Source organism: Trichogramma pretiosum, unplaced genomic scaffold, assembly GCF_000599845.2.
Source record: "Trichogramma pretiosum strain Unisexual culture from Peru unplaced genomic scaffold, Tpre_2.0 scaffold14, whole genome shotgun sequence".
Taxonomy (NCBI): domain Eukaryota; kingdom Metazoa; phylum Arthropoda; class Insecta; order Hymenoptera; family Trichogrammatidae; genus Trichogramma; species Trichogramma pretiosum.
This window is the reverse complement of record NW_019641706.1, coordinates 578,218-593,557: the sequence shown is the minus strand read 5'-3', so window position 1 is coordinate 593,557 and position 15,340 is coordinate 578,218. Positions and strand designations below refer to the sequence as shown.

Sequence of the window (15,340 nt, the reverse complement as noted above, 5' to 3'; positions counted from 1 at the left end):
TGGGGGTGGGGGTAAGGAAGCGAACGTATACTCACAATCTCGCGGACTGCGGCGGATAAACCGGTGAGTTCGTTACCTGTGCCGGTCTCCCGCTAGCTCCAGTCGTCGGCGCGTTCGCCAGGTAATAACGTGCCCCCACGAAACGTGTATACGTGTAGCGCACGATTTTATACACATCGTACACAGCGTATATAGTACACGTTCGTTGCCGAGTTGTGTACAAGCGAGAGAGGCTTATAACGAAGAGAAAAACAGACGCGCGCGTGTGAGCTGCGTCCTTTTGTATTATACACACACACACACATACACACGATATATACATTTACACACACACGCTCACATACACGAGTGTACAATAAATATTTTAATGAAATTTACGTGATGAATTTCTCGAGTTGTTGGTGATTCCGAGTCAAGGACCGATACGCACGCCGTGGCCAAGAGAACAGCAGCGGCAGGTCTCGCTCGATCTTGCTCAAGTCTCTTGTGTATGCTTTTGCGAAAGCAGGTTAGATTCGCCTGGCAAAACGTAAAGGCACCTGTTGCGTGCATCGTAGTACATAATATACATAACGAAGCTCACACACTCTTTGATACACGAACATACACGAACACGCAGCACACGTTACATTGTGACACTCATCCAAATACACACTCAGTGCTTCGCGTAGTCTAAAATCCGGCCAACAGAAGTGTGTGAATTTACCAGTGATCGTCAATTGATTTTGTTGTTGTTGTTGTTGTTTGCAATCGTTGAATTATGACAAAACAAAATCGGTGCATTGAAATCGAATAAGTGTCCAATGTGTTTGTTGTGTGTGCGCGCGTGAATTTACGTACGTACAGCCGCACGTAGATACGATGATGATCCGTTATGTCAAACGATCGAGTTGACAAGTGACGTACGACACCGATACACAGATTTTCAAATACCATTGCCGAGCTCCCGCGCGAGGTTGGCTAGTAGAGAGAATGTCCATGCGGCAATAGTGTTTCTGTTTCGTTTTTTTTTTCTCCTCGATCGCTGCTCTTTTTTCATATACATGGTGTCGAGAGGAAGCGACTCGAGGAAGAGGGCCGCACTCGTGAAAGATTAGATTAGCGAGCCGAAAGAAAAACGAAAAAGAAAATTAAAAAGTGAATAAGAAAAAAATCGGAGCAATAAGCAAAAAGGAGAAAGGAAAATAAGAGAAAAAAAAGAAAGGGGAGCAATCGGAGGGACCCAACGATCATCAGAGCTGCATACGTGTGTCTCTCTCACAATGGTAAGTAAAGCCTCTTTGGGAGTGCAGAAACGATATTTGCACAGGCCCAAGACCACAGGCTGTGCGTCTTTTTTTTCTCTCTCCTCCTTACACCATCGCCCTGTGTGTGCATATATGCGCACTGTCGCAGCAGCAGCAGCAGCAGTAGTGCAGTTCTCCGATCATCTACCTCTTTTTCTTCTTCTTTCGCTGCTGCTGCTGCCGCTGCGTCTTCGTAAGTCGTTTTTTGCGATCATCGCTGCGCACAGGTATATACCACCCAGTGGGGGAGGGGTAATTTTCGGTTGCAGCGTGCGCGCGTGCGTGCCCTATATAATATCTGCAAGGGGGCACACACGTCGTTCGAATTTGCAGGTTTATAAATAACGGATTTCTGACGCGATCGGCTCCTCGTCCTGCGCCATACAGGAGGACAGTTTGATTTTCCCCTCTCGATGCATATACGCGTCGCGTGAAAAATGACTCTTGTGGCTGTTTCCTCCCGCGCGTGCGACTCGGCTTGCATAAATTTCTCACATGGAACTCGTTGTCGTCGTCGCAGGAAGTCGTATCGATCGAAGAACTAGTCAACCGTAATAAGTACGCACGCACACGATTTGTTTGTAAATCTAGTGGCTGTGTGTTGTACAAATACTATAATTGTTATGCACTTTTATTGTCTACTCGTTGCACCGGTGTAGTACATTTGTAGGTGTTTTTCGTCGATTTTCCGAGACTTTACGCCCAGAAACGTGACGAATCTTACATTGACGTTCGAGAAACGATGCGCGAGTCTGCATACGTTTATAAGCAGTGCAGATTAGTCTAGCATTGAAATCACTCGCAGCGTAAACGATTCCACGAGCACGCCATATTATTATACATATATTACACGAATGATTCACACTTGTTTCCGATGCGAGCTCGAGTTCTAAAATAATCGATCTAATTGCTAAGCTTTTCCGAGGATTTGCATCGGAAACGAAAACTCAATCCTCGCTGCAATTCACCTTGATGTTGTTGCAGGCCTGCGCCGACGAACTCGACCTTTTTGTTATACGAGCCTCTCGATTATGCGAGCGGATACGTATATATGAAAAAAAAGAGTGAAAAATAAGCTCGCGCGGAGGTCAAAACTTTCGTAAACACGAGACTATGAAATAAAAAAAAAGAAGAAAAAAAAGAAGAAATTGGTAAGCAAAAAAAAGCTAGTCAGGCCAGAGGCATGTCCCCGTGACAGCACGTGCATGCATAAACACACGCGTCGATGATTATTATGATAATGAATTGTTGCTCTCCAAACGCTCGCGTTTATATTATTATATATTGTATAAAAAGCAGCGACGACGAGCTACAACATATATCTCTGTATGTTAAATAGTGTTTACACTCAGCCGCGCCTTGGGAAGAGAATACAAGTCAGCCTTTGCGCTTAGCTGTTGTAAAATAATTCCTGCGCTGCTGCTGCGCTCGCAGACTTTTGTTACGCTTTCGAGGAGCCGTGCACTGCAGCGCGTGGAAAGAAGAGATGTGCAGCGTTTCGTTAAACGTTGGCCATTAAAGATGTGTTCGCATCTTTCGCTCGCGCTGCATTAAATACATTTACGCGCGTGCAATAAAAATACAAAACTCCCGCAGGAACGAGAGATGGATACATTAATTTTTTTTGCATCTTCTCCTGAACACTTTCCAATTGGCCAACGTGTAAATCTCGCCCACTGTTCATTGTACGTAGAAAATTCGATTGCAGGTGCTTCTCAGGCTCGTAAATTTAAAAAATCGAAATTGATCTCGACTCCAATACCATTTGTGAGAATAGTCATATGAATCATTTACAATTGACGTATGCAACGTCTTGCGATGCGTGCGTAATACACTTTCACGTACACACATGCATTTACAAAAATTACCTTGTATATTGTAACACAGATGACGACGACACATGTGCAGTCGCGAAGGTGAGACGGAGACGCGACGGTGTAACACACGCCACAAAAGTATTTATCCGCGTGGTACGTGTACGCAGATACGCATTCTAGGTGCAGAGAAAAGTTTCGCGGGCTTTTTTCGACCGCACCTATAATATAAAGCGTATTCTCTTATGCCATACGCAATTGCCCGCGAGCTGAGCGCAGTCTATCTATTATATACATATGCGACGAACGAAAGAAAAGGGAAGAGTGCGAATTGCGCATTGGTATATATCGGAATCTCTTTTACGCACACGGCTCCTCGCGTACGTCGTATATTATTCCCGTTTCTCTATGTAACGTTAGCTACATAGGTGTGTGCCGGTTACGCACATCGTGAACATATGCAGCAGCAGCTATATACAAGCGTTAAGAAGCTCGAGAAGAAATGTTCAAGTGTCGCTGCTATAAGCCGTGCCGATAATGTTCAATGAGAGCGAGAAAAGCTTTTAGCGATTATTAAACAACGGCTTGTATACATTATATCCTCCGGCTTTACTTGCTGTGACAGCTGCTGCTGCTGCTGCTGCATCGACTGAACTGCTGACCTGCCGAGTCAAGAGACTGTTAGGCGCGAATATATTGACACACTACCTGCGCCTGGTATGCGTGTGTGTGTGTATGTGTGCGAAAATCCAACACTTTCTTTTCTCAAACGACTTCATCGCTGTGTGTATGGATTTCGTATTAGCGCAAAATACCTTCTACGCTTCAAAGTCCATAAAGCATCGATTGAGATAAGCCTCGGATACAAACCGGCCCCGTATAATATTATACACGCGTGTATGGTAGTACGACACACTTGCGCGCACAATCGAGTCATGATCGGTAATTTTTTTCAACAGCGCCACCTTATACAGACGCTTGTTTTTCTCTCTCTCTCTCTCTCTCTCATTTTTCGACGTTGATATTTCAAAATCGTGAGAGAAATCACGCGCGAAACGTGCATGAATAATTTAACGCTGCCAGCAGCAACAGCTGTGATTTTTGTGTCGCGCGAGCGCGCGATATTAAAGCGCAAAGTGCAAGGCAGCGCGCGTGGGTGTATCATATGGGTGTACTCGCTTCCGAGCGCCTATATAATACGTGGCATTAATCTTTGGCTTAATTTTCTCTCTCTTTTGCGTGAACGCACGCTGCAGCAAGTGCGCGCTGCTTGTCCGTGCATACATACGCACACTCTGGCTTTTTTGTTTTAAAATAATATCGTATAATTCCGCGCGTTTTCCCATTAAACCAGCTAATTTTCGTCTTTTTTTGATCGCCGCGCGCTCGATCCGCGACGCATGTTTAATTAAGAGAAAAGGCCACTGGCTACCGTTCGCTCGTTCGTTTATTATACACACTGGTATCGTTTACATACATTCAAATATACATACTCGACTTCCGATTGCTCGTAAATAATTATTAGCTCTCGTCGTTTTTTTTCCTTTCTTTCTTTCTTTTTTTTGCTTACTTGTTTGTGCTTCTGATATACGCGCTCAAATCGAATTTCACACTTGATAAGTTGTCAAAGTCTCTCTCTCTCTCTCTCCTTTTTCCATTCCGGACAATCGTATACGTATACCAGTACAAGTGTATACGCAAATATATACGGCGCGCGTAACTCTACTAACGAATAAATAAGCGACGCCATACATACGCACACATAAAGCAACGGCTCTGCTCGCGCTATTTTGCATATACAGACAGATTTTAATTAACGAACGCGTATGCGCCACTGCGTACACATATATAGCTTCGATACGTATAAATCAAGCGCAGAGCTATAGCTCGATGTCTTTCGCGATTTATCGCCCAGCGCAAAAGTGCAAGTGCACGAGAGCCGGTGTGGTATATGTACGCGCCTCTCATCTCGTTTCTCTATATCTCAAGTGTGATTCTTTGCCTTTTCGCGCGTAACTAAACGGCTTCTAATTGTTTACTCTCACGGGCAAATCATATATTTATACTTAGAAAATGATACATGGTTTATTAGCGGGCATGCAAATGTCTCCCCGCATGATGCGTGCAGCTCGCACGCATTATCATGAGAAACTTGGCGAGGAGAAACTCCGCCGCGTACTACGCGGTATTACATCGTCCTCGTCTGCTAAACGAATTTACGGCGAGTAAGTACGCATAAGCTCTAGGATAATAACATAATGAAGGTCGCCAGTTTTGAAGATTACCAGCGCTAAATCATTTCGCTTTTGAAAAACTCTGTGCATACATGCATGCGTAAGATGGATTTCGCGTGCGCAGAGCAGCGTTACGGCGGCGCATCGAAATTATTTTTGCGCTAGAGTAAGATAGAGAGTGACTTTTCCATGGTTATGTACATACACGAACTGCGGCTATCAGTGCGAATAAAAAGTGTAAAATTGTTCACTTTCGCATGCATAGTGCATACGGGTATAATGCCATGCAAAATATGTCGCAAATCGCTCTCTCTCTCTCTCTCTCTCTTTCTCTCTCTCTCTCAGAGCGACGTCAATTTGGTAGAGCAAAATCCAGAGCGACATGCGTATAATGTACAGTAATCAGTATTTTAACTTTCATTGCCTCGTTAAGGAGTAAAAAGTTCGTTGAATAGATAAATTGGCTTTGCGTTCCCCGCCCCACAGTGTGCATGTGTGTGTCGAGCTCTCGCCGCGATTTGATTATAAAATCGTTGCGATATGGAAAACGATTTTTTTTACAAACCACACATCCACTGCGAGTTAATCGAAAAAAAGTGACTCCTGAAACAGCGCCGTGCGCGTAATTGAGTGGTAAAACTACTATATGTCTATCCATTGATTCGAAAAATTCGATTCGGTCACGTACACATAATAAACAAAAGTGCAGTGCATACATAGAAAACAAATCAATAATCAAGATACAGCGCGCGCCAATGGCTGCATATACGTGCATAAATAAAGGATATTACCTCGAGCGTGTGTATTGCTCTCTACTGCACGTCCTGTGTGTGTGTACACTTTATCGCGTTTCGATTTTGCGATCGACATGAAAAATAAATCAAAACACCTTACGGATGCATGCGAGCTTGCGCGTATAAGCTGCGTACGGACATTTTCAATCAATTCTGCGCAAATGAACCAAAGAAAAATCGCAGCCGCGGCCGTAGCCGTTTCACTCGCGCATGATCATGTACACGAAGTATGATGTATGCGACGTATTTTTTCGCCATCGGTCTCTCCTCCGAACGGGCGACACTTTCGATTTTCACCTTCTCCGCGCGCGAAGCTGCGCACTTCCTGCAAGCACCACGCCGCGTGATTGGATTTCTAATTTTCCATAATAAATATCGCCGCCGATATGTGTGCACGAGAGGCATTTAACGCAAAATTAATTTTCACCGTTTGACTCTTCTTCGCTGCATATAATAATGCATAAATCGCCTGTGCCTTGCCCCCAGGAGGCAGCAGCTGCTGTCGCGAGAGAGTAATAAGACGTTTCGATTGTGTCACATCGTGAAAAAGTCCGCGAGGCAGCAGCAAAAAGGAATTCGCCGATCGCTTATCTCTTTGTTGGTGTGTATAGATATGCGTGCGCAAGATATCTGTCGTGCACCGTCGATTTTTTTTTACTCCCCCTTTTATAAACGCGGATGCTTGTATAACGTTCTCTCCTACACACCGCATGAATATATATGTACCTACAATATGCGCCTCTGTGTGTATGTGTCTGTGTACGTGCTGTCCGTTGAATTATTATCTCTGTTCTGCGGTGTGCGCGCACGCGGGGTGGTAGGTATATAAGAGTGAGAGAGTAAAAAAAAGTTTAATGGATTCGGTCGTGTCCGTTGCAATAAGCTCTTATACGTATATACCTTTCCGTGTCCCATTCGAAACGATCTATTCTATACCTACGGGGGCACTTATGTGCTTTACAAGCTTATGAGTTTTGCGTTACGTGTTAGTTTATAGCGGGTCGCGATCATATATATAATGCGGCAGAGTCGATGCGCGAATAAATCTGTAAATGCTCGCTAAAACAATGCCGGGAATTTATTGAAAGTCCTCTGTTTATATGTCCCCTTGACTCTCGAGCGGATCGACTGCACTTTCATTATCGACATCATTTTTACAAGTCTCGAACTTGTGTTCGCTGCACTTTTTTTGCCTCGTAACCGATGAATTACGAGCACTCATTAATAGTGCTCATAGCTGAACATCGATTCCGGAATTTCATAACGAAGAGCATGCGCGTGTGTATATAATTTACACGCTTGATTTTCCACGCGAAAAATGAAAAAAGGGCCGCATGTGCACGTCATCGTCGTTTACAAGTGTATAACGAGGCCTCCTTTTAACGGCCTATAGCAGCAGCTATAGCAACAGCAACAATCATTAAGCGTCGGCCTCGCCGGTGCTTAATGAAGCAACACATACACCGGCGGCCGCGGAGATGCTGCTGCTGTTGGTGCATCGGCAGCAGCCATCCTACACCCTATATACGTTCGTACCACCCATAATTCTCTCGCAGACAAGCCAAAGGAATAGCAGGCAACACACAACATAGCTGCTGCTGTAACATCGTCTGCGTCTGCCCGAGCGTATCTGTGTGTGTGTGCGTTATATCCTTACCGCCTTTATTATATATCGATAAGTGAAATCGCCACCACCATTGCCTGTTGTTAAGCCACGCGCACACACATACACACATCCACACGATATATAAAAGCACTACGACCGACAAGAGGCAGTTCAATTACTCTCATGCAGCAGCAGCCTTAGCGGCATGAAAACTATTTGCTGTCTCAGCTGCGGCAATGCTGCAGCCACATGCAGCAGTAGCCACTGATTAACCGAACCCTCCTACGTTGCGACGACGACGACGATGCACAGCTGATGTATTATAAAGTGATGAGTGATACAGAGCCCGGCGTACCGATCGTTTCGGTTTGTCATCGCGTCGACGTCGAGGTGACTCTCCCCTCGCATACACTGCACACACACGCGCGCGCGCGCGGCGCACTGCATTGGATAATAATTAAGACGATTGTGTGCGCCGTGAATGATCGAAAAAAAATAATCACACCATGGTGGCAAAAGATTCTTCGCACTCTCGTTTCTTGCAGCGGCAGCAATGCGCATAAAATCGAGGTCGCGTACCTTTGTAACGCGCGTGCCACTGCACCTATGCGCGCGAGGATAATGCAAAATATGAGCCAAGTCACGATTGCCGCGCCGTCGAGTGAACGTGCATTATATATATGTGCCGATGTTGTTGTCGTTGTCGTTGTTTTTTTTTCCTCTCGAAGAAAGCGTCGGCAACAGCGTACCGATATTATTATATTTAGTTCGATGCGCTCACGAGCGCGCGGCGATTGATTTGACCTTTTTCAACACACGTATCACGCGCGCAAGCACGCAGGAGGCGGATTCGTCGAAAACTTGCACATGTATACCACGCGATATCTCTTCGTCGTCGATTCAATTAAATTAACGACCGGTCCCGAAATTAAAGAGAGCCCCCCAGTGGACGAGAAAAACTTCGTATATGTATCGCGCGCGGAAGAATATATGCTAATACATTCGTGGATATGGTTCGACCGGCTCGTGGTGTGGCCGCGACGATACGCCTGAATCAACGCCTGTGCCGCGCGGCTTATTTGCAGAAAATGTGTGCCGGTCGTGTATCTGCAACCGCACACGCACACACGCACATAAACTCCCGCGCGCGCGCGCGCGAACCAGAAAAAACTTCGATGCACACACAACGTTCACGCAGATGTGAAACTTTTTTTCAGTACACTCGCGCGCGCTCAGTGAGATTAAAAGGACCAGTTTTTTTTCTCTTCTCTCCGCATCTCCCTTTCTCACACAGCGTGAGTTTATACATAAGGGAAGAAAAGAGCAAAGAGTGTTGTACTTCGTAATGACCAGATATGGAGCAGGTGTGCACGGATGACTCGTTCCTATTAAAAGCATCGTCCTCTCGTGGAAGAAGAAATCCTAATTCAGAAAAGCGTTATTTACGATTCTTATTAAAACAATTATACACGATGTTTACTTCTTCGAAATTACATTAATAATAAACAATAGATTTATGGCAAAGGGCCTTTTCTGCGATATTTTATGAGTTTTATTATTTCCTCTTTACTGAACTAATGCAGCTTTGATTTCAAACGCACACTCGCGTTAAGCAAGCTTTTTATTTTATATTTTTTTACATTTTCTCATGCAATCGAGTAAAATTTTACTTTCATAAAGCCTCTCTACCTCAAGATTTCATTTTTTATCATTTAATCGGCAAAACGTAGTTCGCTTACACGCCTTTGCCGTGCGTGGAGATGATTTTTATTCCCCGATAAAATGGCTTAATTACACGATTTAGAAAGCAATAAATATTTTATGCTCGGCCAAATAAGAGTCATCGCCGCGAGAGTGATCTTATTATTTATTTTCGATTCTCGCGCGCGCCTCGGAATATTCAAATGCTCGCGCGTACGCGATTTTCTCCTTTGCGATGGAAATAATGCAGTAGTTTTCGCGAATTAAAATACCTTACTCATACCAGGAGGCAACATGAAAATGGCCTAGAATCGCCGTAGCAGCAACGCACACGCTGCTCTTGAAATCGAATTGATCGCATTGTGTACAATATAATATGATGCATTTCTCTCTTTCTCGTCTCCCCGATCTTTCGCTGCTGCAGTTAAAATTCCTGAATATTTTTACCATCGCGCCACATGTGAGCACTTTATAACGCGCATCGATTCTGAATTGTTTCTTTATACTCTCGAAATCTAGAATATCATGGCCACGAGCGATGACGTATGTACTCGCTATACCAATGATTGGGCTTAACCCAAGAATGACTGAAAATATGTGAAAAAAACTACATCACAGGGCAGAGCTAACGAACTCATTTAAAAAAGATCAGTCTAGCGGGCATAACGTACATACATACACAAAGCTCCACGATTTTCTCAAGGAATTATTTATTTCTCTGCGTGTGCATCTTTCACGCAAATACGCATACACACACACACTGCAATCTATCTGTTCGTTGTTTATACAGAGTACCATAATGAGACTTTGAATCCTTCGTTATTCTTTGCTCGTTGATTTGCGTGCGCGTGTGCGCACCTCACAATTATATTTATGTTTATATTTTTCCGCCAACTCCCACTTCCCATGTGCAATCAACGATTTCAACCTTATGCAATATTATCGTTTTGACATAATATTCGAGCGGCTTTTTTTCTTAGAAGCGTCTTTCCTTACGGTATACTTGATTACATATTGTAAAAGTTTATACAAATACAAAAGGTGCTGGTGCGATAATAAAATATACATTTCGAATGTTTTCTCAAACGCCATTCACTGCTACAGAGCAATTTCCAGGATACGTCACTTTATCGAATCGTTGCGACTGTGTACAAAGCGAGATGTCAATTTCTTTTTATGCAGCAACTACAAAGGGGCGAATTTTTAGTATTTCATTTCCTCGCATGATTACGATTTATACAAAGATCGTGAAAAATGATTTTCACTCGACGGCGCAGGGAACAATTCTAATTATGATTTAACATCGTATATCTACGAACACGATACGTGTTTACGCGCGCGAGAACAACCTCGTCGTCGTAGTCGTCGTCGTATTTTTTTGCTATCTTCATAGTGACTGATGTCGTCGCTGAACTTGACACATGCGAACGAATCAAGTTGCAGAGCATGACGTTTCGTAACGCGCGTCAACAACATTCGAAAAGGAAAGAAAAAAAGAATATATATGCTCGCGCTCGAAGCATTATTACATAGTTTCGTCTTCGTCATGTACTGTTGTAGCATGGAATGATCGCGACGTATACATAACGGTCCAATGCGTTTGCCGAGATATAATATTGTTATCGCGTAAATGTTGAAAGCAGGTGGTGGTAGCGATGAGTCAAAAAAAAAAATAAAAAAAAAAAAAATAAGCTCGGAAAAAATGCACGCGTATACATACGTAAAACAACGTGGTAATTTTAGCGCGTTTGAACCAGCTCGCGGTGCACACATTTCATCTAGGGAGGAACGTGCATATGAAAAAAATCTGAAATTGCTTTATAAAGCATCGTGAGAGAGAGAGAGTGACTGGTCGGGCTGTTATTACGTTGAATTTTTCACCCTGGACGTAATAATTCAGACCACCGTGTACCGCAGCGCGCAGCGCACACATGTAAATTAGAACGCGACCATGATAATAATTGCGATTCGCTCACATATATCCGTGTATGTACCACACTGTAAGAGGTAAAACTTGATTAGCCGTTCCACACGCGTTGTGGATTATTAGCATTCGTAATGTGCGCTTTTTAAAATTAGCATAAAGTGGAAAAAAATAATTAATAGCAAACGACGGACCAGCTGATTTTTATTTTTTAACTTTGCATTTACACTCGCGTTGATGCTGATTTTTTCGCTTATTGATAAATCCAATGCAGCTCTCGCAGAAGTTTTTATTAGATATTACGATTTTGTAATGTGAATTTTGTATGAAGTCGAACGTAGAGCTGATATCATCGATTAAGTAGCGCAAAGTTTAGCCAAGTGTAATCATCTTAAAAATAGGTCCAGCAAAAATCGTGCAATAATACGAGTGTATTCTCGATGATTGGACGACCTCATACCGAGGCTCTTCGCGTATCTCTCCTTTTTTTCACGCGTTGGTAGAAATCCGTGTAGAGCTACTGTTGAGCCATGACACATCATTGGCTGATACTCGACTTACTCATTATATTTAATCCAATGACTACTACCGTTAGCTCCTTTCTCATTTCGATTTGATGGAGCATCAAATCTATCGGAGTAATATGAAAAATTACTTGAAAAATCTTTTTACCAGATAATAACCGTGCCAACTCGTGCAAAAGAAACTAGACGCACGGATAATTGATATATTTTTGTACTAAAAGGTACGTCATACTCGTTGCCAACGTCATAACATTATACTGTTTGCGATGCTCATTCGGCTCGAATAATCAGCCCCTTGTATAAACTCGCTCTTATTATATTTGCAATGCATCAATGTTATTTTCTTTTGCATAAAACGCGAAATATTGCTTCTCTGCTTGCTGCCGTTGGCTGCTCCTGTTTGCGTTTGTTGTCTGCGTGTAATAAAAATGAAGAAAAAAATAAATTATAATTAAATATACTTTCGTTTCAAATATACATGCGTGTGCGTGCGCGCGCGCGAATGTTTACGTATTGTAAACGCGTTTATAAATGCAGCATTTGCCGAACGAGGAGAAAGAGAGATTCGGCTCAATGAATCTTATCCCCGGTGCATACGTACATACGTACGCGCCTCACATGCGTATTGAAATCCAATTAAAATTCTCATCGGCATGTATCGTCGGCGAATTTATCGCGTGTATAATGTTTTATGTACGCATTGTTTGCTCATATATTTCACCACCATCGTAGCCACAGCCACCGGTGCAATTGATAATAAAACTTTCGCTTTTTGCCATTTCTTGACCGACTTGCTGTACACAGCTGCGCAGCACAACGACGGTGATACAACAGAAATCGCGCACGATCGTCGTACACCCGCGCTCGCATCGCCGACTTTCTTCCTCTCGTGCGTCTCGTTAAAAAAAAAGAACGACTAATTTTCTTATATGGTTTATACACGGACGCATTTACGCTCGAAGCGATAGATATGAGATATTAGGTAAAAGCTTAGCATCTTTGAACTTTCGGAATGCAGCCGCCACTTATGTATATGTTTGATGGTCTCGTCCGCGTGTTTTCAGGGAAAATTGCAGGTGATCCTGTGAATATTTGGTGTACTCTTCAAAGCTGGCGCTCATCGTGATCATGCGTGCAGCACGCCAAGATCGCGGCGGTAGAAAGTCCTGCACCTTGCACTACAATGTGACCCCTTTTTCTTTTCATCTATTAAAATCGACTCGCAAAATTACTCATCTGCCTCGTGTTCGCGAAAGCACACGCGAAAGACATTTATTTCGACATCGAGAAGGCATCTTCTCTCTCTCTCTCTCTCTCTCTCTCTCTCTCTCTCTCGCAAAATACTCACTTTCTTTTATTTGAATGCTTGAGATGGATTGCTGCTGCTCTCTCTCTCTCTCAATTTTTTTTTATTTCGGTAAAAGGAGAAATGCATACATTAGTCGAGTAAAATCTTGCGTAACTATATGGCTGTATCATCTTGCCTTCTCTTTGGAGGCCTCCCGTATACACGGGTATATCCCTTGGAATTTCCGTTCCTCTACAGCAGCAGCAGCAGCAGCAACCGGCGTAAAACAAGATATTTTTATATGCACGTACGCTTAAACGACCAACCGGTCAGTTTACATGCGTGTGCCTTGCGTTGCACGACGAGTGCATACGAAGAAGAAGCCGAGCAGCTGCAGCAGCAACAGAATCGGCGCATTAAACATAATATACAAATGTAAAAATCCAAAAGCAAAACGTGATACTTTACTTATAAGTAAAAGTTACTTCTGTTGCTCTGAATTTTTTCTATTCTCGATTTGCGGAATACGCGAGCACATCTCATAATACACAGTGTCGTCTTAGCTTGTCGGGTTTTCCGGGAAAATACTATCAAAAGCTCGATGCGCGCTAGCCGGGCAATGAGCTCGCTGCTCGACTCGCGCAGCGGTGCAATTCGCGTTCGTAATAGTTGGTCATTTCACTATTCCCCATCTCTGCTGTCGCTTCTTCTTTAATATTTCCCAACGTCATTATGCTACTCTACTCTGCTGCGGCGGCTACTTATATACTTTGCAGTGCAGCAAAAGAATATGCCGCGCTTTGCTTTGGCGCACAAATTGCACATTGACACGGTGCGCGCGGAAACATTAGTATCTTTTTAAAGTATGCTTTACGGGCTCATACGTATAGCTAGCTCTCGCGTTTAAAAAGCAAAAAGTTCTCGCGCGTACGAGATGCATTTATATTTATTTTCATTTCATTAATTCTTTGCGTGATTTTTATGCATGAAATTGAATAAGATGCAGCAGCACAGAAGTAAAAATTTCAAAGTAAATGATTATCATCGAAGATGCGATTGCTACTTCCTCGTAGCCCGTGTATATAATTTAATATTACACAGATGCTGAACACAACAATATACATTCTCTCTCTCTCTCTCTCTTTATATGGGTAGATAATAATTTTGAAAAGCCGCCGCGTTTGAAAATTGCATAGTCGTACCTTATTGATTTACATCGTGTGTCTCTCTCTTCTTTTTTCATTATGCCGCATCGTGCAGCAGCAGCGACATCGTTGTCTCTGTCATCTCTAATTTCTCTTCTACCGTAATACGTGACAGTTTAATTTTCTCTTTATTCGTTTGGCCTGTTTGAGGGGGCGGTTAGTAGTGGAGAATGGCGAAATGGCCGCGTTCGCCGAGACAGCATGGCACATCCGCGGTAACGCACAGCTCGGCATATAATGATAAAAGCCGGAAGTAGAAGAACAGAAATTCATCTCTATATAGTTCGTACATACGCGTGTATAGCGCATCTTCCATTCAAACGGTCGCTTGATTGGGACTCGGCCTTCGCTTTTTTATCTTTGTCTTTTTTTGCATCAGTAGACTCGTTTATCGCCTCTATATATTATGCATACATTATAAAAAAAAAACACACCTGATGGTCGAGCAGCTGACTCATCCTATTTGGCTGATGCATAATTCGATACGTATGTTTAAACGAAAGCGGACATACGAGAAGTGACTTTCGACTCTTTTGTCATATAGCTCGAGCTCGAGACGGAAAACCTGTAACTAATCAACGATTGTGGCAGAAATCGTTGGGTAAAAAAATGAAGCGTGCGCGAAAAAGAAAAGAGGAAAAAAGGGATCGATAAAGAGAGTGACGTTACTGGTGCACACACGAGCAACAGTCACTGTGGGCCACGTGAGACACACACATACACACACACTTACACAAACGCGCACACAAGATTTCCTGAGTACAGCAGTACATCGAGAGGAGAGCGTAGGCGACCGCCGCCGCTGCTACGACTGGCTTCATTATCGCTCGGTGAAAATTCCAGACGTCGCACTCCAGGGTGTGTCGCGCGCGCGCTCGCCGCTATATAGGCTCAGCTCAGCACGTATTTGTTTAAATGTGTATACGTTACATGCACTCACGCGATAAAACGTCTGTTCTCTCTC

At 43.4% G+C, this 15,340-nt stretch overlaps 1 protein-coding gene across 2 annotated transcripts in view; it reads left to right on the top strand.

Moving 5' to 3' along the window:
• The first annotated feature begins 73 nt into the window (after window positions 1–73).
• Window positions 74–15,340, top strand: part of LOC106657130 (cadherin-99C) — a 131,748-nt gene continuing 116,481 nt past the window's right edge. For both annotated transcript variants that reach the window (XM_014378458.2, XM_014378459.2), the window contains exon 1: window positions 74–1,265. In XM_014378458.2, the coding sequence (XP_014233944.1) occupies window positions 1,263–1,265 (3 nt within the window). In that variant the 5' untranslated portion in view covers window positions 74–1,262. The remainder of the gene's footprint in view (window positions 1,266–15,340) is intronic.